A 19,652-nucleotide genomic window follows, 5' to 3' on the forward strand; every position below is an offset into this window, starting at 1 on the left:
CCGAGCACTTCCGGGGTAGAGCTGGAGAGCGCGCGCGCGCACGTGGGGGCTGGGGCGGAGAGAGGTGAGGTCCGGGCTAGCGAGTGCCGGGCGGTAAGTGAGTTCGGGAAGAACCTCCGGAGGCTGCTGGGACAGTGGGTTCTGATGGGGTGCAGCTCGCCCGGGGTCGGGGACCCGCGAACATTGTCAGATAGCCGGTTTCAGAGAGTGGAAGTCACTCCTGGGACCTAGCATAGCGCAGGGGGTGGCGAAGCCTCTCGCTCTTCAAAACGTGCCCTCTCTGCCTGTGGCTTCCTAATCTTGAGGATAGACGAGTGATGGGCAGATAAGTTCCACTCAGTAGGTGTGTGTGGGGTAACTGCTAGACGAGGCAGTCGGGAAAAATCACCAAGTCTTGTCGCTGCTCACTTGTGCTCTGGGTCGTCCACCCCCACCCCCACCCCATCAGCCTCACGTCCCTGTCGTGGAGTGGATCTGTCATTTGCAAACTTAGTAAAGTTAAGAGTTTAGCATTCTTGCTAAAATGCCGGTTTTCAAACTCTTCTCCTCCTCAGTAGGCTAAAAAGACAAGGACTGGAGTAGGCCTTTGGGGTTAATTTGTTGAAGCATCCGTGTTGAGAGGTGGTCGAGCCTTGCTGGGGCACGATATCATTATTGGAAATGAACGTTAGTGAGAGATCGTTGGAATCTCTCATCCAGCAGTGGTGATAATAAATTGAATGCCTGCGAGATTCTCCAGTTAACGTTTAACGATGTCTTTTTGTCCCCCCAGGAATGGGTGAATTTAAGGTCCATCGAGTACGTTTCTTTAATTATGTTCCATCAGGCATCCGCTGCGTGGCTTACAATAACCAGTCAAACAGATTGGCTGTCTCACGAACAGATGGCACGGTGGAAATTTATAACTTGTCAGCAAACTACTTTCAGGAGAAAGTAAGTCTTTAGGAAGCCTGGTGTGGTGGTCCCTGATGTTAACTCCAAGTTCCAAGTCTACAGCTTACATGTCCTATCTTAAGATAGATGGAGTGAGTGCGCCTGCGATGGAATTGCCTAGAACTACGGAGCTTCTGTAGCATATATGAAATCCTTTGATTGGCGAAAGCAGGTCAGGGTTTGACTAGCTGAAGTTGTGTAGAAAGATCCTACCTCGGAATCCTGTGTCGTGCCATTTGGGGACTGAAGTGTGCTGGGTCTTTTTTTTTTGGCCCCTAGAAGAAAGGAAAATGTTGAGATCATTGTGATTTTGGTAAAATACCATTTCCTGCTGGGATTCTTAGTATGCATTCTATTTTCAATCAAAGGTCTTCAAACGCTGTAATACCGGAAAACTCTGGAACATGATAGCAGGTAGCGTGATAACAAGTTCACTGGTCTCTAAGGATGTGGACTAATTGTCTATATTTGGGAGTAGAGGAATTTTTTAATTAGATAAAATGTCTTTGGGTACACATCAAGTATCATTTATTTTTTGTGCAGCAGTATTCTGCCTACGTGCATGTATGTACACCTCAGTTGTGCCTAATGCCCATGGTGGTCCAGGGAGAGCACTGGATCCCCTAGAACTGGAGTTAGAAGGTTATGAGCTACCATTGGGTGCTGGGAACCCTTTGCAGGAACAAGTGCTCTTAACTGTTGAGCCATCTCTCAAGCTCCGAAGATTTTCCCTCCAAGGACACTGACTACTAATTTTCTTCGGGTGCAAATTCCGCTCGGTTCAAGAGAGAAGAGCCGGGTAAATGAGTATCCAGTGTCCAGCAGCCTGGCATTTGAGATCAGGTATTCTGTAAATGTTTCTAAGAGACTGAGTACGTGTCCAGTACCGATGTTAAAACAAGTATCAGAGCCGGGCGGTGGTGGCGCACGCCTTTAATTCCAGCACTCAGGAGGCAGAGGCAGGCGGATCTCTGTGAGTTCGAGACCAGCCAGGTTTACAAGAGTTAGTTCCAGGACAGGCTCCAAAACCACAGAGAAACCCTGTCTCCAAAAATCAAAAAAAAAAAAAAAAAAAAAAAAAACAAGTATCAGAGCTTTTACATTCGTGAAGAACGATCCGTAAAGAGACCATTTCTGAGCTGTGTAATAAAGCAGCGAGAAGCAGTCTCGACAGGAAGCTTTAGGGATCGTCCTTGGAGTTGAAGTGCTGAAGAACAAGTATGTACGTAACAGTTGGAGTTCCTTGCCCACAACAAATGGGTCATTGCCAAAAACAGGATAAGAATGCTTGGGTGTACACTTGTTGCATGTTGTGACTTTTCTGTTTGTCATTTCTAACCACTGTATTTGGCATAATTTGTATATTTGCTTAATGGCCTCTTTACTACTTAACTTCAAATTCTGTGAGATGGGGAACTACTAGGTGAGCAATGCTGGTGACTATTTCAGCTCTTTGCTGCTGAGTAATGTTGAGTGATAAGGCCTCCATTTCTTACCCACCCTCCCTCATTTTCTTCTTTCACTCTCCTGTAGGTAATTTTAACAGCTAACTAATTCAGTCTCATTTTCTGTTTTCCCCACGTCTCCTTTCCTACTCATTAAAATTTGGTCAGGATGGCCAGGCGGTGGTGGCGCACACCTTTAATCCCAGAGGCAAGGAGATCTCTGAGTTCAGGGACAGCCTGATCTACAGAGTGAGTTCCAGGACAGCCAGGGCTACACAGAGAAATTCATCTCAAAAAAACCCCTGGCTGGGTAAGATGACTCAGTGGGTAAAGATGCTTGCTTGCAAGCCTGACAACCTGAGTTTGATCTCTGCCACCCATGTGGTAGAAGGAGAGGCCAATCCCTACCAGTTGTCCTTTGACCTTCATATGTACACACGCGCATGCACATATACATACACATTGTCTTTGAAAATTAAGAGTTACTGACCTCAGTCATGTCATTAGAGAAAGACATGCTTAGTGAATCAGAATGAAGAGACTGGGAGTAAGGAGACCTGTATTCCCTTCAGTCCATTGACTTCAGCCTTTTGGACATAGCCATTTAACCCATAGGTCGCTTGGTCTTGCAAGTTCAGATAGGAAGCATAGTCTGTTTGTGTCAAACAGGCATAAAATTAAAATACTTTGACATGTATGAAAATACTGAATATCTAAGAAAAAATACTTAAAAATTTGAGGCTATAGTCATGTGGCTGTGGTGGTGGTAGTGCACACCTTTAATCCCAGCACTCAGAAGACAGAAGCAGTTTATCACTATGAGCCCTGGGCCAACCTGGTCCATATAGAAAATTCTATGGCAGCCAGAGCTACATGGTGTAAGGCCCTGCCTCAAAAAGAAAGGAAGGAAGGAAAACTTGAGACTTGAACAAAAAGCTGGAGTGAACTGTATCCTAGACAACTCTTTACAGGTAAAGTGGACACACTGGCCTTCAGCATGTGTACAGTCATGCAACTTTTGTGTTTGTCATGTTGTATCTCTTGATAGAGGTATGTTTTGAGATATGTATTAGTGGATATCATTAGAAGGTTGATTTATGCAAGCCAGCCATTGTATAGCCTTATTCCTAAGCTATAGACGTCAAAAACATGTCACTATATTGGAATGCTCCAGGCAGTTGTAACATAGTGGACAATTTGTGTGTTTAAACACAGAAAAGGCACGATAGAAATAACTAGAAAAGATTAGTAATAATAGGCCTGCATAAAGGCATTTAGTTTGAATGGACCTTGCAAGACTTGAAAGTTACTTTTGGTTAGTAAGCAAGTGATCAGTGAATTCTGAGGTCTAGGATAGTGCAGCACACAATTTCAGATCTTCTTAATGCTGTACATTAGGCTGCACTAAATTGACTGGCATTTCTCCTTTGGGTGTGTGTGCGTGCCATACATCCCTGTATAAACTAGAGGACAACCTGGGGGAATCAGTTCTTTCCCACCATATGGGTCCTGGGCGTTGAATTTGGGTCCTCAGACTTGGTAGCAGGTACCTTAACAAATTAAACCATTTCCATTCCCTTTGTCCTTTATGTCCTGTTGCATATACTGTTGTATTTTACTTTTAAAACCTAGTTGGTTTTTTTGTTAAAAACTAAGTCATCCATTGTACAACATAGCTGTGGCTGCCTAGTTAAGTAAGAAGATGAAAAATCCTGGATAGAAAAATTGGTTTTGTGGGGCAGGATTGGGAATGACCGTCAATTCTGGGACTCTGTGACTGTCACAGGCCTACAGAGAGATGTTTTTTTTTTTTGTTGTTGTTGTTGTTGTTTTGTTTTTGCTTTTTTTTGTTTTTGGTTTTTCGAGACAGGGTTTCTCTGTAGCTTTGGAGCCTGTCCTGGAACTAGCTTTTGTAGACCAGGCTGGCCTCGAACTCACAGAGATCCGCCTACCTCTGCCTCCCGAATGTTGGGATTAAAGGCGTGCGCCACCACCGCCCGGAGAAATGATTTTTGAATAGCAAGAAGAAGGCAGTTTGGTTTAACACAACTCCATCTGATGTTAGCTCAAACTTCTGGAGTCTAACCCCCAAGTAGTTTATTTTTGGCATATTTTAGCACGGCACAATTTGGTAATGATTAACTCATTCTGCATATACAACAAAGCATACATAAATCTCCCTGAGGAACATGCAGATCAAACATGACTATACAGAAACTCCTTGTAAAATCCATAAAAATGGGTTCTGTAGATTGACTGAGAGAAACAAGCTTATGATAAGGGTCTGGGGCAAGATCAGATGCCTAAAAAAGTCTAGCCACACGGCTAGCACAAAGGCTTGTAAGCTCCCAGCCTTTCTGGGTGGATAACCTTTCTGGGTGTGTATTCCTTCCCTTGAAGGAACAGCCATGTGTACTAACATTCCAGGTTTCTCTAATGCTCATCTGTGAGCACAGAGACCTCTGTGCCTCCTATAACCAACAGTCAAGAAGTTTGCAATAGTTTTAAGAAATTATATATCTCATATCCAGTTAGAGAAAATCAAGCATATAACTTAAAGTACAGTAATATTAAGTAACTAAAATTTGAAGCTGAAAGAAGTAAAAGTGTCTAGTAGGCACAAATGTTTGATAGTGAAAACCTATACTAGTTGTCTGTGGGGAAATACTCGTCAAGTGTTGATGGTTGCAAGTTGGGGTGTTACAGCGTTTCTGTAGTTTTGAATTCATGGCAGGTTGGAAAAGTTATGATGTTTCTTTAGTTTTTCCCAGGTCATGAGTCTCGGGCTACAGAAGCCCTATGTTGGGCAGAAGGACAGCGGCTCTTTAGTGCTGGACTTAACGGAGAAATTCTCGAGTATGACCTACAGGCACTAAACATAAAGTATGCTCTGGACGCCTTCGGAGGACCTATTTGGAGTATGACCGCCAGCCCCAGTGGCTCTCAGCTTTTGGTCAGTAAGCAACTCTTGGTTATTCCAAAGAGTAGTTTTATGCCCACTCAAATTTCCTTCCTCATGTTTATGTCTTATAGAAATTCCAAGCTTAGCTAGGTATCAAGACTCATAAGACAAAATATTAGAATTGGCAATGAAGGTTAAAAATCCCTGGTCATAGGCTGGAGGGACGACTCATCAGTTAAGAGTACTGACTGCTCTTGCACAGATCCTGGATTGGTTCCCAGCATCCACATGGTGGCTCACAACTCCAGTTCCCAGTAGTTGGAGACCCTCTTGTAGCCTCTGCGGGCACTGCACAAAAGTGATGCACGTACATACATAGAGTCAAAGCTCATACAAACAAACAATAATAAATCACTGCTCACTTTGCCCTTATGCTGTTAGCTTGGTTTTATGGAAGATTTGTACACTGTGAAGATGTGTTGCTGTGATTGGTGTAATAAAAAGCTAAATAGCCAATAGCTAGTCAGGAGGTATAGGCAGGACTTCCAGGCAGAGAGAGAAAGTCAGAGGAGACACAGAAGCAGGATGGGCAAAACATAGATTAATAGAAATGGGTTCATTTAAGTTGTAAGAGCTAGGTAAAATCAAGTCTAAAGTAAGGCCAAGTTTTCATAATTACTAATAAGTCTTTGTGCCGTTATTTGGGAGCTGGCTGGTGGGACAGAAGAAGACTTACTTCAGCTTGGACCTTGTTTATTCCTTTGTGAAATGTCAGGGTTAATTAATTTCAGAATTTTCTGAACTTCTTTGGAACTAAGTAGAGACTAGTTTTGTTTTGATATAGTTTGTATTTTAATAGTAACTTTTGTTTCAGAAATATGGGGTGTTAAGTCCTTCTGTAGATTCACTGCACGTGTGTGTGTGTGTGTTTGTGTGTGTGTGTGTGTGAAGTTACATTTATTATTTGTGATGGGGGTTGAGGCATCTGTGCTGCGGAGTGCTTGTGATGGTCAGAGGACAACTGTGTAAGTTGGTTTTCTCCTTCCATCTTGTACGTCTTTGAGATCAAACTTAAGTTATCCAGGCTTGGCAGCTAGCCTTTTTCCAATGAGCCATTTTTCTGCCCTAACATTTAATTTTTTGCGATGTCTTTTTTTTTTTAATATTTCACTTATACTAACTTGTATACTATCTTATGTTTCCATTTGGGTTTAAAGGTCAGTAGATCTTTTACTAGGTCATGGGTCTCTGGCAGGTATGTGTGAAAGCCTGCTTTTATTCTATGTCATATGCAGAAAGTTGCCCACTTGTGACTAGACTGTGTAGTCAACAGGAGTATACATACCAATTTCTTGAGCATAGGTCCCCTACCCCCTCTGACAAGCTGTTTGGTTGGTTTGGTTTTAGGGTAAGTGATAGCTTTTAGAGAAGAAACAATGTATATATTTGTGTGTGGGAATAGTGGTCCTATAGAAGACTCATTTAGTCTGTTTTCTATCTCTCTCTCAATAGGTCGGTTGTGAAGATGGCTCTGTGAAACTGTTTGAGGTCACTCCAGACAAAATACAGTTTGCAAGAAATTTTGATCGGCAGAAAAGTAAGGGTTGTTTTTGGTGGGGTGATGAGTAGTCTCAACAAGAAGTTATGTTTTTGCGCCACTAGGGAGAGGGTGTTTTCCTGCTGCTATAAATAATGTTTTGTATATATACATTTTTTGTGTGTACAAGGAAAAGTTCTAGGAGTTCTACATCTCATTATGTTGCATAGTTGTGATTGCCTGGTTGCATAGTTGTGATTGCCTGGTTGCATAGTTGTGATTGCCTGGTTGCATAGTTGTGATTGCCTGGTTGCATAGTTGTGATTGCCTGGTTGCATAGTTGTGATTGCCTGGTTGCATAGTTGTGATTGCCTGGTTAAGCAAAAGTACAGAAAATCAAAGTAGAAAACTAGTGTTTGTGTGAAAGTCAGTGTTAGGTATAGTGTACATCTTATGGTTTCTGTTGTTGTGATAAATACCATGACCAAAAGCAACGCAGAGAGGAAAGACTTTATATCCGCTTAGAGCTCCACAGACAGGCCATCGTCAAAGGGAATCAGGGTAGAAACTCAAGCAGGTCAGGAACCTGGAGGCAGGATCTGGTGCAGAGGCCATGGAGGGGTGCTGCCTTGTCTCGTCTGCTTGCTTTCTTTCTTTCTTTCTTTCTTTCTTTCTTATTATGTATACAATATTCTGTCTACATATTTTCCTGCAGGCCAGAAGAGGGCACCAGACCTTATTACAGATGGCTGTGAGCCACCATGTGGTTGCTGGGAATTGAACTCAGGACCTTTGGAAGAGCAGGCAACGCTCTTAACCGCTGAGCCATCTCTCCAGCCCTCGGTCTGCTTTCTTACAGCATCCAGGACCTCTCATCCTGGGTGGTCCCCTTCCACAATGGAGAAAATGTACCACAGTTTTGCTTACAGGCCAGCCTGGTTGGGGCTTTTTTTTTTTCAGTTGAGAGTTTCTCTTCCAAAATGACTAGCTTTGTCAAGTTGACATAAAATTAGGCAGTGCACCGCTACAAAAACTCCTGTTTTGTGAAATTTAAATATTTGTATGTTTGTTTTTTATCATTAAATGATGTCCTGAGGCTGGTTCTTCTGTGTAGGCCTGCCTCTACTTCCTGAGTACTGAGATTACAGATCTGCACAACAAGAGAGCTGTGATTTCTTTTTCCCTTTTCTTCTGGTTTTTGTGAGACAGCTTCTCACACTGTAGCCCCCACTTACCTGTTACTCTGTGTAGCCCTGACTGCCCTTAAACTCATGCAGTCCTGCCTTAGCAGTGTGATTACAGGCATGCACCTCTAAGCTTTGCTGGCCGTGGTTTGTTTGTTTTTATTGTTTGCTTGTTTTTCAAGACAAGGTTTCTCTGTGTAGCCCTCGCTGTCCTGGAACTCACTCTGTTGACCAGGCTGGCCTCATACTTAGAGATCCATCTACTTCTGCCTCTCAAGTGGTGGGATTAAAGGCTAGCTGTGGTTCTTAACCCTACTAGCCAATTTCAATGTCTCGGTGAGTATCATGAGCAACTGCTGCTGCTTGGGCTCTGGGTTGTAAAGTACTGAGCACCATGGTACTTGAGGCTCTGAAGGCAAAATAGTCCCTGCTATCTCTACTTGTAGCACAGAAACCGTCACAGTGCATGAACAGAGATTTGTGATTGTGTAAAACTTGATTTACAAACTGAAAGCGGACTGTAGACTGCCAATGCCTGTGCCTGTTTTGGAGAGTAGTGAGCATGCTGTGTGTTCTGTGTCCTTTAGGGATAGCTATCCACTGGAACCAGATTTTTGTTATTTCTCAATTGGAAAGGTGATACAGTACTTTTCAGTAGATGTCATAGAATTAGTCTAGTCAAGTTGACAAAAAAACTAATCAGCACAACCACCAAAGAAAGAAAGACATGCTTTTTTTTTTTTTTTTTTTGGTTTTTCGAGACAGGGTTTCTCTGTGGTTTTGGAGCCTGTCCTGGAACTAGCTCTGTAGACCAGGCTGGTCTCGAACTCACAGAGATCCACCTGCCTCTGCCTCCCGAGTGCTGGGATTAAAGGCGTGCGCCACCACCGCCTGGCGACAGATATGCTTAATTATGGTTGGTTAACAGAAGGGATCTGTTCTGAAAATACAGTGTTAAATCATCCCATCGTGTGAACATTATCAGGTATGCTTACACAAACTCAGATGGCTGATGTCACTGGATGATAAGGTCTCATGAGGCCGTCATCTTGTAGTCAGTGCATCCTTGTTTGTAATGTTAATACTTGTGCATGACCATACATATATTTGCGCATCCGTGCAAGTATGTCTCTTTAATCTGAAGTCAGTGTCTGTGCACATTGAAATTTTGTTAGGTCACAACCAGATCGTTCTCAGAAGGATGTGTTTATTTTACATATTTTCCTCAACTATTTATACATTAGTAAAACAAGTTGTCAGATACTCCATTGTGGGACCCAGGACAGTACATCTGCTGCGGGGAATGAGAAACTAACACTGAATTGCAGAAGCCATGTAGGTCGCTGTGGGAGGAGAGCTCAGTTTATGTCACCTTTTTTCTTGTTTTATTACTCCTAAGGTCGGATCCTAAGTCTCAGTTGGCATCCTGCTGGTACCCACATTGCAGCTGGCTCCATAGACTACGTTATCGTGTTTGATGTCAAATCAGGTGACTGTTTTCTATTTGGTACATTTGTGTTGTGGGTGTTGTCAGATCTACATTTCTCAGTTTCTGAGAGCTCGACTTTGTCACGTTTTCAATGAATGTGATGAGCTAACTTCTCATTAATCTCTCCACATGTCCACCACAAATTTTGCCCGTTTTCCATGTGCATTCTGTATATGACTAAGTGTGTCTGTCTCTGTCTATTCTGTGTTATATGTACGTATACATGCCTTCATAGGTAGTGACAAGAGAAGAACTTTAGAAGGACTCAGGCTCTTTCTGAGGCACAGTCTCTTATGAACCCAGGGCAGGGGTGAGTCTGGTTTTTGTTTTGTTTTATTTTGTTTTTTAGAATAGGCCAGCAAGAAGCTAGTTCCGATGATCCTCCAGGCCTGGGATGATAGGCCTGAAGGGACCATGTCCAACCTTTACACGTGTCCTGGGATTCAGACTTCTCTCTTTATTTTTTTTTTAAAACCTGTGTAGTAAGCACTCTTAACCACTGAGCCATCTCTTTAGCCTCTCATTCCTGTTTTTGATTAGCACTGCTGTATTTGGGGGATCTTCATTCTTCCATAGGATACAGCACTTTCTTCGTAAGAGGATATTTTTTTTTAATATTTATTTATTTATTATGTATACAATATTCTTTCTGCGTGTATGCCTTAAGGCCAGAAGAGGGCACCAGACCTCATTACAGATGGTTGTGAGCCACCATGTGGTTGCTGGGAATTGAACTCAGGACCTTTGGAAGAGCAGGCAATGCTCTTAACCGCTGAGCCATCTCTCCAGCCCCCTGAGCCATCTCTCCAGCCCCCAAGAGGATATATTACAGTCCCATTTACTCTCAAGTAATACAGCATTTAGTGTGTGTTAACTAGGATGTCTATGTGTCCGGAAAAAATGGAATATAAGGTAGAGAACCATGACTTCCTTTTCTGTTCTTGACGTAGAAAATTAGCTATTAGACCCCTTCAGTGGTGACGTTGCCTTTAACCTCATATTTGTACATGTTTTTGTACAGAGACAAGCCAGTGATGGCGCACACCTTTAATCTCAGCACTTGAGAGCCAGAGGCAGGTGGATCTCTAAGTGTAAGGCCAGCCTGGTCTACAGAGTGAGTTCCAGGACAGCCAGAACTACACACAGAAACCCTATCTCAAAAAAACAAAATCAAAAAAACTTGGGTAGTAGTTTGAGGTCAGCCTGGTCTACAAAGTGAGTTCCAGGACTATAACACAGATAAACCCTGTCCCAAAAAAGGCAAAGAGAGTGTGTGTGTGGTGGGGATTGGTATGTCTCTGTTTTTCTTTTTCCTCAATGCCTGGTTTGTACGTTTCTTTGTTTTGTTTGCCTTTAATTACACATGCCTATAGCCACAGAGTTCCTTAAGGCTTATTACCAAAAGAGTAATCTCCTATGCCCTTCTCCTGATCCCCAAAATAAACCACTTCAACCCTTAGCTGATTCTTTTGGGATTTATCTCTGCTGTACACGGCATATTTATAATTCTACATTTTGATTTTTTTTTAATTATACACGTTATTGAATTCAACATCAGAGTCTTCCCTGTGTGCTTTCTGCTGTAGTGTCCATCACACTGTCTCCTGATCTTTGTGCTTATTTGTAACTGGGTTCCTATCATCATGGCCAAGTGAACTGCTCTCAGAGGAAGTTACTTTCCTTCCTGTCTGCTTCCTGTTGAATATTCCCATTCTCCTACATCTCTGCCACTTCATCCATAAAGTCTTTGAGTTGTATAAATTGATACAAACACATCTGAGTATTTCGGTGTTTTTATTTGTTTTTTCGTGCCATTTCTATGTCCTTAGAAATGAGTCTCTTTGTTTTAACTTCTTCCGGTCTGGCTTAGCCACTTGGGTCGTGCTGTACAAGGTGAGAAAGACTTGTGTTTCCGTCTTTCTGGGGTCCCTTTTGCTGCTGTGTTATTTAGGATTCTTCCTTTCCCTGTTGGGAAGTGTGGTGCCATTCTGATTATTGACCCTTTGGCCATACAGAGAGTTAATCTTTTATTTGGTTTCTAGTACCTTTGAGCATGTGCCTTTTTTCCTTTCCTTTTCCTTTGTAGGAGTTTTCTTTGTTTCTCTGCTGGAGCTCTAACCCAGGCCTTTAGGCACTAGGTGAGCCTCTGCTCCTGAGCCCTGTTAGACATTAGCTAAAATTTTGGTTATTCTTGTTGTATTAGTCTGTTTGTTGTAGATGTGGTTGTTTTTTTGTTTGTTTGTTTTTTCTCGTGTCAATCAGTTGTGCTAGATACGTAGGAGATTGCTTTAATTCAAACCCTCTGTTTGGGGGAAATTCTTTTAATTACTTTGTAGATCAGTTTCTGTTTTCTCTTTCTCGAATTTTACTACTTCAGTGTTGGGTCTTCTTTCTTAGCCACTCTTATTTTTCATCTTTTTTACTTTTATTTATTTTATTTATTGTTCGCTAATATAAATTTGTCATCTTCATATCTTAATGTTTGTAGTGAAATTTTCACTTAGCCACCTCCAAAGGTCTTTTCTGTTTTTAGCTGCTGGAGCCTGTGCTAAGTTTGTGTTCTGTGGTTACACCTGCAGCCTCTGAGGCTGTTCATTTCTTTCTAAGAGTTGGGGTTTTGGTTTTTTGGTTTTTTAAGGCAGGGTTTCTCTGTAGCTTTGGTGCTGTCCTGGAACTAGCTTAGCTCTTATAGACCAGGCAGGCCTGGAATTCACAGATCCACCTGCCTCCACCTGCCTCTGCCTCTTGGGTGCTTGGATTAAACGTGTGCACCACCACCACCTGGTGGGGGGGGTTGTTTTTTGATTGTGTGCGTGTGCAGGAATCTGCTAGAGCTGTAGTTAAGTGCTGTGTGGGTGCTGGGAACCAAACTCCAGTCCTGCAAGAGCAGAAAGTGCTCAACAGCTGTCCATCTCTCCAGCCCCTCACTCTGAAGCTTTTAGTGATAACATTCTGCAACTGTTCTGCACCCTTCCTGGCCCACTGTTCATTTGTTTGCTGTTTCTGTTAGTCTGTTTGGCTTTTCTTGTTAGAGGAAGCTTTTTCCGCCCGCGTGTGTACTGTTTGTTCTTGTTCCATCAGTGGGACTCTTGAGCATGGTCTTCACTGGGTTGCCTGTTTGGGGAATCTTAGAAATAATTTTTTCTGTCTTGTGTGACTTGGTTTCCAGAAATCAGTCAGTTGGTTTTTTGGTGCTGGGAATTAGACAACCCTGGCATTGGCATTACACATCTCTGCCCTGAGCTGCATTCTGACACTCTTTTTTCAGTCTCCTACCTGGTTAAGTGCAGGCCTCGCTGTCCCTGCTCTGAGAAGAAGAAATCTTTGTTCTCCGTGTTCTTACCAGTTTTAACTTGACCCTGTTTTCCCTCTAGACACCCTGTCCCATACTTAGTTCTCCATACCTTTTACCTAAGGTTCTTCTGTTGGGACGGTGTTTGTATACTATCCGCTGCTTACTCAGGAGATTGCTACTTCAAGGGTTCGCAGCCTCATAGAGCAACTTTCAACTGTCCCACCTTGGGGGCCTCATCCTCTCAGCTGCCATTCACTGACAATGGATGTCCAGGCCCTCTGACTCATCACCTTAAGCTTGTCCGGGCAGCTTTGGGAAACTGGAACTAAACACCATCTCCATGTGTGCCTTTCTTATTTTTCAGGGAGCATTACTCGTAAGATGGTTTTAGATAGGCAGCACCTGGGAGTGACGAAGTCAAGGTGTATTGTGTGGGGCGTTGCCTTCTTGTCTGACGGAACTGTCATAAGTGTGGACTCTGTTGGAAAGGTGCAGTTATGGGACTCAGCTACGGGGACACTTGTTAAGAGCCACGTCATCGCAAATGCGGATGTTCAGTCTATTGCTGTCGCTGATGTGAGTATGCTCCCAGCCCAAGTAGTCCTTGGACTTACGGTCCTCCTGCTGAGCCTCCTGAGTAGCCAAGAATATGACCTTATATCCTCAAGCCCAGCTTTCAAGTCAGCCTTAGGGTCTGGTCTGTCTTTTCTCATATATTGCCTATGTAGTTTAGAAGGATTCAGTTTTTTCTCACAACTAACATGTTCCTTATTTAAATCTATTTTAGGTATTTTATTCCTTGTACTGCGCATAGTTTGTATATAGTTATGTCACCTAATGGCAGGAGCACATCCTGAGAAATATATCAGTAGGTGATTTGAACACTGTGAGCATCAGCATATACTTAGGCAAACAGGTAGTAGGAAAGCTACTACGTTGCACAACTAATGTACCAATTGTATGTGCTGTTCTTTTACACAACAAGCAGCAGAGAAATCTAATTCCTTCTAAACCACATAAACAATGACCTAGCACCTACCATGTTCTTTAGTAGAAATGTTTAACTTTAATAAATGTTTAAGCTGGGTGGTGGTAGTGCACGCCTTTAATCCCAGCTCCTGGGAAGCAGAGGCAAGTGGATCTCTGTGAGTTCAAGGCCAGCCTGGTCTACAGAGTGAGTTCTAGGACAGGCTCCAAAGCTATACAGAGAAACTGTGTCTCAAAAAAATAAAAAACAAAAATTTAACTTCATAAAGATGTTATTACTAGGGTATAGCTCAGCAGATGATGACATTTGTCACCAAGGAAGGAGATTAGAACAGCCAGGACCACAAAAACAAACAAACAAAAAAACCCAATAATACTAAGGAAATTTATGTTTTATACAATCAAATAAAAATACTAAGTGCCTTACTTGAAACTATAAGAAGTTTTTTTTTTTGTTTTTTTTTATTAATTAGAATCAGGCAAAGAGAAACCCTGACACAAAAAGAAAAAAGTATAAATATAATGTTTGTTTGTGAGGGTTTTTTTTTAGACAGTTTCTTTGTGTAGTCCTATCTATCCTGGAACTCATTTTGTAAACCAGGCTGGCCTCAAACTCAGAGAGATCTGCCTATCTCTGCCTCCTGAATGCTGGGATTAAAGGCGTTAGGCACCACTGCCCAGCTTTTTTAAAAAATGTATATTGGTATTTTACCTGCATGTGTGTCTGTTGGATCCCCTGGAACTAGGGCTACAGTTGTAAGCTGCCATGTGGGTGTTGGTTGAACCTGGGTCCTCTGGAAGAGCAGCCAATACCCTTTTAACTGCTGAGTCATCTCTCTAGCCTTTTTTTTTTTTTTTAAGTTGGGTGTGAGTATGGATATGTGCACTGGAGTGTAAACGTCAGAGGCTTCAGATCCCTTTGGAACGGAAGTTATGGGAGGTTGTAAACTGCATTCTCTGTGCACTAGAAACCGAGCTCAGGCCCTCTGAACGAACAATAGTGCCTAACTGCTTAGCCATCCCTCCAGTCCTGTAATTCTTAAGATCTTACAGCAAAATAAAAATTTCCAACCAAACCAAACTTAGCGTACAATTAAAGGGTGTGTGATCGTGTGTTCTACAGCAGCAGCATTGTGAATAATGTTTTGTACTACATTTTGGCAGCTATTGTATCACTGGGTAATAGGAACTTTTGGTTCATTAGACTTTTATGGATCATGTATTTGGTTTGTCATTGAATGTATAGCATGTGACTGCATAACACATTGGCAATTCTAAGTGTTAACTTTATCAGCAGGGGGCAATTGCTGCTTATGTCTGAGCTTGGTCCTCTGATGGAACTGCCTTCCCTGGAAACTTCCTTCTTTCTTCCCTTTCACCAGATATGGTTTCTCTTTGTAGCCTTGACTGCCCTGGAACTCACTCTGTAGATCAGGGTGATCTCAGTCTCACAGAGATCTGGGATTAAAGGCATGCACCACCTTGCCAGGCAGGAACCTCCTTTCTAATTCAGGGCATGAGTTTTCTTTTCCCCTGAGCTGCCCAGATAGAAAACCGGAAAGAATATTTTTTCCATCTGTACCTGTTATGTTGACATCTACCCCCTCCTGATTTAATTTCTCAGCAAGAAGACAGTTTTGTGGTGGGCACAGCCGAGGGCACAGTATTCCATTTTCAGCTGGTCCCCGTGACTTCCAGCAGCAGTGAGAAGCAGTGGGTGCGGACAAAGCCATTCCAGCATCACACTCATGATGTGCGCACTGTGGCCCACAGCCCGACAGCTCTGATATCAGGAGGTAGGTCCTCCCCCAGCTCTGGCTGTTTCTCTTCGGGTAGCATTTCTCTCATTGTGTGCCTTTGTTTCAGGCACAGACACCCACCTAGTTATTCGTCCTCTCATGGAGAAAGTGGAGGTAAAGAATTATGATGCTGCCCTCCGGAAGATCACTTTTCCCCATGTGAGTATCCCCTCTCGCCTTTAGTATCTCCCCATCCCTCTGTCCAGTCAGATTGAACAGGCTCATACTTCCTAAAGCTGTCTTCATTCTTTTCTGAGGCAAGCTTCCTTAAAAACAACAACAACAACTTGCTATGTATATATGTACATGCATATTGTGGCAATGAGGTAGACCCAGTTTAGGTGTTAGGGGAGGTCTGCTCAACTGTGGGGAATGATACCATTTACCTTGAAAGGAACGCTACAAGCCTAGCTTCTCCACCTGAATAATAGAGCCCACCCTTAAAAACAAGTTCATGACATTTCTATAAAGTACAGTTAATAGGAGAGGGGTCAGAGATTCCTTCATATGACCTAGGCTCATCTGGCAGCTAGTACCACCAGTTCAAGAAGAGCCGACACTCTGTTCTGGCCTCCTCAGGACTGCGTGAATGTGATGCACAGAAGTTCATGCAGGCACAACATCTATATACATACATTTAAAAATGTTTTTATGAATTACCCTCATATTTCATGCATGTGGTTTAACGACGTCAGAGACATAGTCCTCATTCCTCCCCCACCTCTGTTTAAGATAGGATTTCACTTTGTAGCACTGACTGACTTTGAACTCCCTGTGAGGCCAGACTATTCTTGAGCTCACCAGCCCTCAAGAGCCTTATTATTTCCTGATTATCTCTTTAATTGAGTCACTTCTGTGCCGCCATTATCCTACTTTGGATCAGTGTCTTTTCTCCTGAATTCCTTTTCAGCGATTTCCTCTTTTTTTTTTCGTTTGTGAGACAGGGTTTTTCTGTGTAGCTCTAGCTGTCCTGGAACTCACTATGTAGAGTAGACCACACTGGCCCAGAACTCGCCTGCCTCTGCCTCCTGAGTGCTGGGGTTGAAGTTGTGCACCACTCTGACTAGGTTCATTGTCTCCTTATGCTAACATCTGTGTCATTGCAATGTGTTCTCCATTGGAGCTCTTTGTTAGGGCTGGAGAGATTGCTCAGTGGTTAAAAACACTGACAGCTCTTCCAGAGGTCCTGAGCTCAATTCCCAGCACCCACATGGTAGTTCACAATCTGTAATGAGATCTGGCGCCCTCTTCTGGCCTGCAGCCATACATGCATACAGAACACTATACATAATAAATAAATATTTATTTATTTTTAGTGATCTTTTCTCATTTTACATACCTATCCCAGTTCCTACTCCTTCCCATTCTCCCCACCTTCTCTCTATCCTACCCTCCCCCCCATCCACTCCTCAGAAAGGGTAAGACTTCCCATGGGGAGTCTACAAAGTCTGACATGTCATTTTGAGGCAGTACTGAAGCCCTCCACCCATATCTAGGCTGAGCAAGGTATCCCTCCAAAAAGAATGGGATCAAAAAAGCCAGTTCAAGCACTAGGGAACAATCCTGGTCCCACTGAAGTGGGGGCCCCTAGACTGCCCAAGCCACACAACTGCCACCTACGTTCAGAGGGCCTAGTTTCATCCTACGCAGGTTTCCCGCTATTAATCCAGAGTCAGCTCCCACTAGCTCGGGTCAGCTGTTTCTGTGCGTATCCCCATCGGGGTCTTGACCCCTTTGTTCATATTATTGCTCCTTCCTCTCTTGGACTGGTCTCCAGTAGCTCAGCCCAGTGCTTAGCTGTGGATTGATTGCTTCCATCAGTTGCTGGATGAAGGTTCTATGATGACATTTAAGATAGTCATCAATCTGATTGCAGAGGAAGGCCAATTTAGACACCTTCTCCACTGTTGCTTAGGGTCTTGTGGATTCCGGGGAATTTCTCTAGTGCCAGGTTTAACACTAGCTCCCTAATGGCTCCCTTAATCAAGATGTCTCTTTAAAAAGAAAAGAAAAAGAACTTTGATTATTCCTCTTATTTAAAAAGCCTTTGGTTATTGTCTTCAACTTAAAGCCCCCCCTTTTTTTTTAATTTTTTATTTTTTTATTTTTTTTTGAGACAGGGTTTCTATGTAGCTTTGGAGCCTGTCCTGCCTCTGCTTCCTGAGTGCTGGGAGCCCTAAATTCTTAATGTGTCTCTAGATCCTGTGTTGATCTTGCACTGGCCCATTCCCCCAGCCTGTCAATTCTAAGTTGCTCTCCTCAGTGTTTTTGCGTGTTCTTTCCTCCCTGGAACTTCTTACCCTGCCTTCTCTGCTTGACTAATCTTTGCCAGTGAGCCTCATCTGTGTTGGTTCCACAAGGCTAGGGTAGGCGTCTTTTCTGCTCGTCCTGTGTTTATCCGTGTTAAATCTTGTGGCATACTTGTCAGTTTTTTAGAACCATCTTGAGATGAGTGGCTATTTCAGTCTCCATTGTGTTCTCAAATCCTAGCACAGCGGCTAGACTGTGATATATCTACCAAAATGGGTTTGGGGGGTTGTTTGTTTTTGTTTTGCGGGGGGTGGGGGGGTAGGCCTGGGTCTCACTATTGTAGCCCAGTCTACCTTGGAACTCACTTTGTAGACTGGCCTTGAACTCACAGAGATGTACCTGCCTTTGCCTGGGGGGTGGTGGGGGCGCTGGCCACAATGGATTTCAGCAATAGGGAAGAGGCTGTTAGGATGCTGCTCTTGCCTCTGGAACTGAAGCAGCAGGTGACCACATTGGCCCATTTATGAGATTTCAATTCTTGAATGCAGCGTCGTCTCATTTCCTGTTCAAAAAGAAGGCAGCTTCTCCTCTTCCAGTTTGCTCATCACTTGGAGCTTTGGAGACTAGGATCTACAGTGGCAACAGGTAAATTGGCGGAAAGGTTTGTGGGAGTTTTTTGATGTTTCTTTTTGTTTTTGACTTAGTTTTAAAAACTGGCAAATTTTTAAAAACAGTAAAAGGGGGGGGGGGATATCAAGATGGGCTGGTGCCTACCTCAGAAGTAAAGTGCCTGCCTGGGAAGCACAGGTCTCCAGGTCTGAGCTGCAGCATCATCCAGCGCCTGCACAGAAGGAAACTGGGAAGAGAGTGAAACAAGAGAATCAGAAGTTCAGGACCAGGGAAGCAGGGAGACCCTGTGTCACAAAGTAAAGTGGAGCTGGCCATGGTGTGTGCGCCTTTAGTCCCAGTCTCAACACTCTGCCTTTGTGCGAGCACTCAGCTGGAGTTTCAGGGCCAGCCTGGTCCCTAAGGAATTCCAGGCCATCCAGGGCTACATAGTCAGACTTGAACTGTGAAAAAACAAAGTGGAGAGCAATTGAGGAAATGCCTAATGCCAGCCTGACCTGCACACACGTGCATACATTTAGAAGGGTGGACTTTTTTTTACTGTGTCTGGGAAATTACGATTTTTTCCATATACAAGAAAAAAATTATTGAATGTTAAAACTTTGTTTTGGTTTTCTGAAATAGAATCTCATTCTGCAGTTGAGATTGGCCTTGAACTCAGCAATCCTAAATGATGAGATAACCATGAACCATTGTGACTATCTAAAATCTTAAGATAGATATCAATTTTTTTTTCTTTCTGTCCTAGAACTCAGTCTATAGACCAGGTTGAGTTCAACTAGGCCTTGAGCTCACAGAGCTCTATCTTCATGCACACCTGGCCTTTTGTTGTTTTTCCTTTTTTTTTGAGACAGGGTTTCTCTGTGGCTTTGGAGCCTGTCCCTGGAACTCACTCTGTAGACCAGGCTGGCCTCAAACTCACAGAGATCTGCCTGCCTCTGCCACAGCCTGGCTAAACTCTTAAGAGACAACAGCCACACCGGATTTGAGGCCAGCCTGGTCAACAGAGTGAGTTCCAGGACAGCCAGGACTACACAGAGAACCCTGTCTCAACCCCCATCCCCCCAAACAGAGTTTAAGCTTCTATTAGACGCATGTAAGAGTTAGTTGGAATGACGGTTGTGGAGTCATACTTTGCCCTGGCCTGACTTCTGTTGAAAGCTGAGAAGGTGGAGTGATGTGCAGTATGGAAACAAAGGTCCCA

The 19,652-nt window shown here is 43.3% G+C and overlaps 1 protein-coding gene across 2 annotated transcripts in view; it reads left to right on the forward strand.

Annotated features, from left to right (window-relative positions):
• Positions 1-3: 3 nt before the first annotated feature.
• Positions 4-19,652, forward strand: part of Utp4 (UTP4 small subunit processome component) — a 33,637-nt gene continuing 13,988 nt past the window's right edge. For both annotated transcript variants that reach the window (XM_041650962.1, XM_041650963.1), the window contains exons 1-9: positions 4-93; positions 773-933; positions 5,140-5,331; positions 6,793-6,877; positions 9,401-9,490; positions 13,150-13,361; positions 15,397-15,568; positions 15,639-15,730; positions 18,370-18,466. In XM_041650962.1, coding sequence (XP_041506896.1) covers positions 775-933; positions 5,140-5,331; positions 6,793-6,877; positions 9,401-9,490; positions 13,150-13,361; positions 15,397-15,568; positions 15,639-15,730; positions 18,370-18,466 — 1,099 coding nt within the window. In that variant the 5' untranslated portion in view covers positions 4-93; positions 773-774. The remainder of the gene's footprint in view (positions 94-772; positions 934-5,139; positions 5,332-6,792; positions 6,878-9,400; positions 9,491-13,149; positions 13,362-15,396; positions 15,569-15,638; positions 15,731-18,369; positions 18,467-19,652) is intronic.

The sequence above is a fragment of the Microtus oregoni genome, unplaced genomic scaffold, assembly GCF_018167655.1.
Source record: "Microtus oregoni isolate MIOR12 unplaced genomic scaffold, Mior012 000004F_ref0000308, whole genome shotgun sequence".
In the NCBI taxonomy this organism is placed as follows: domain Eukaryota; kingdom Metazoa; phylum Chordata; class Mammalia; order Rodentia; family Cricetidae; genus Microtus; species Microtus oregoni.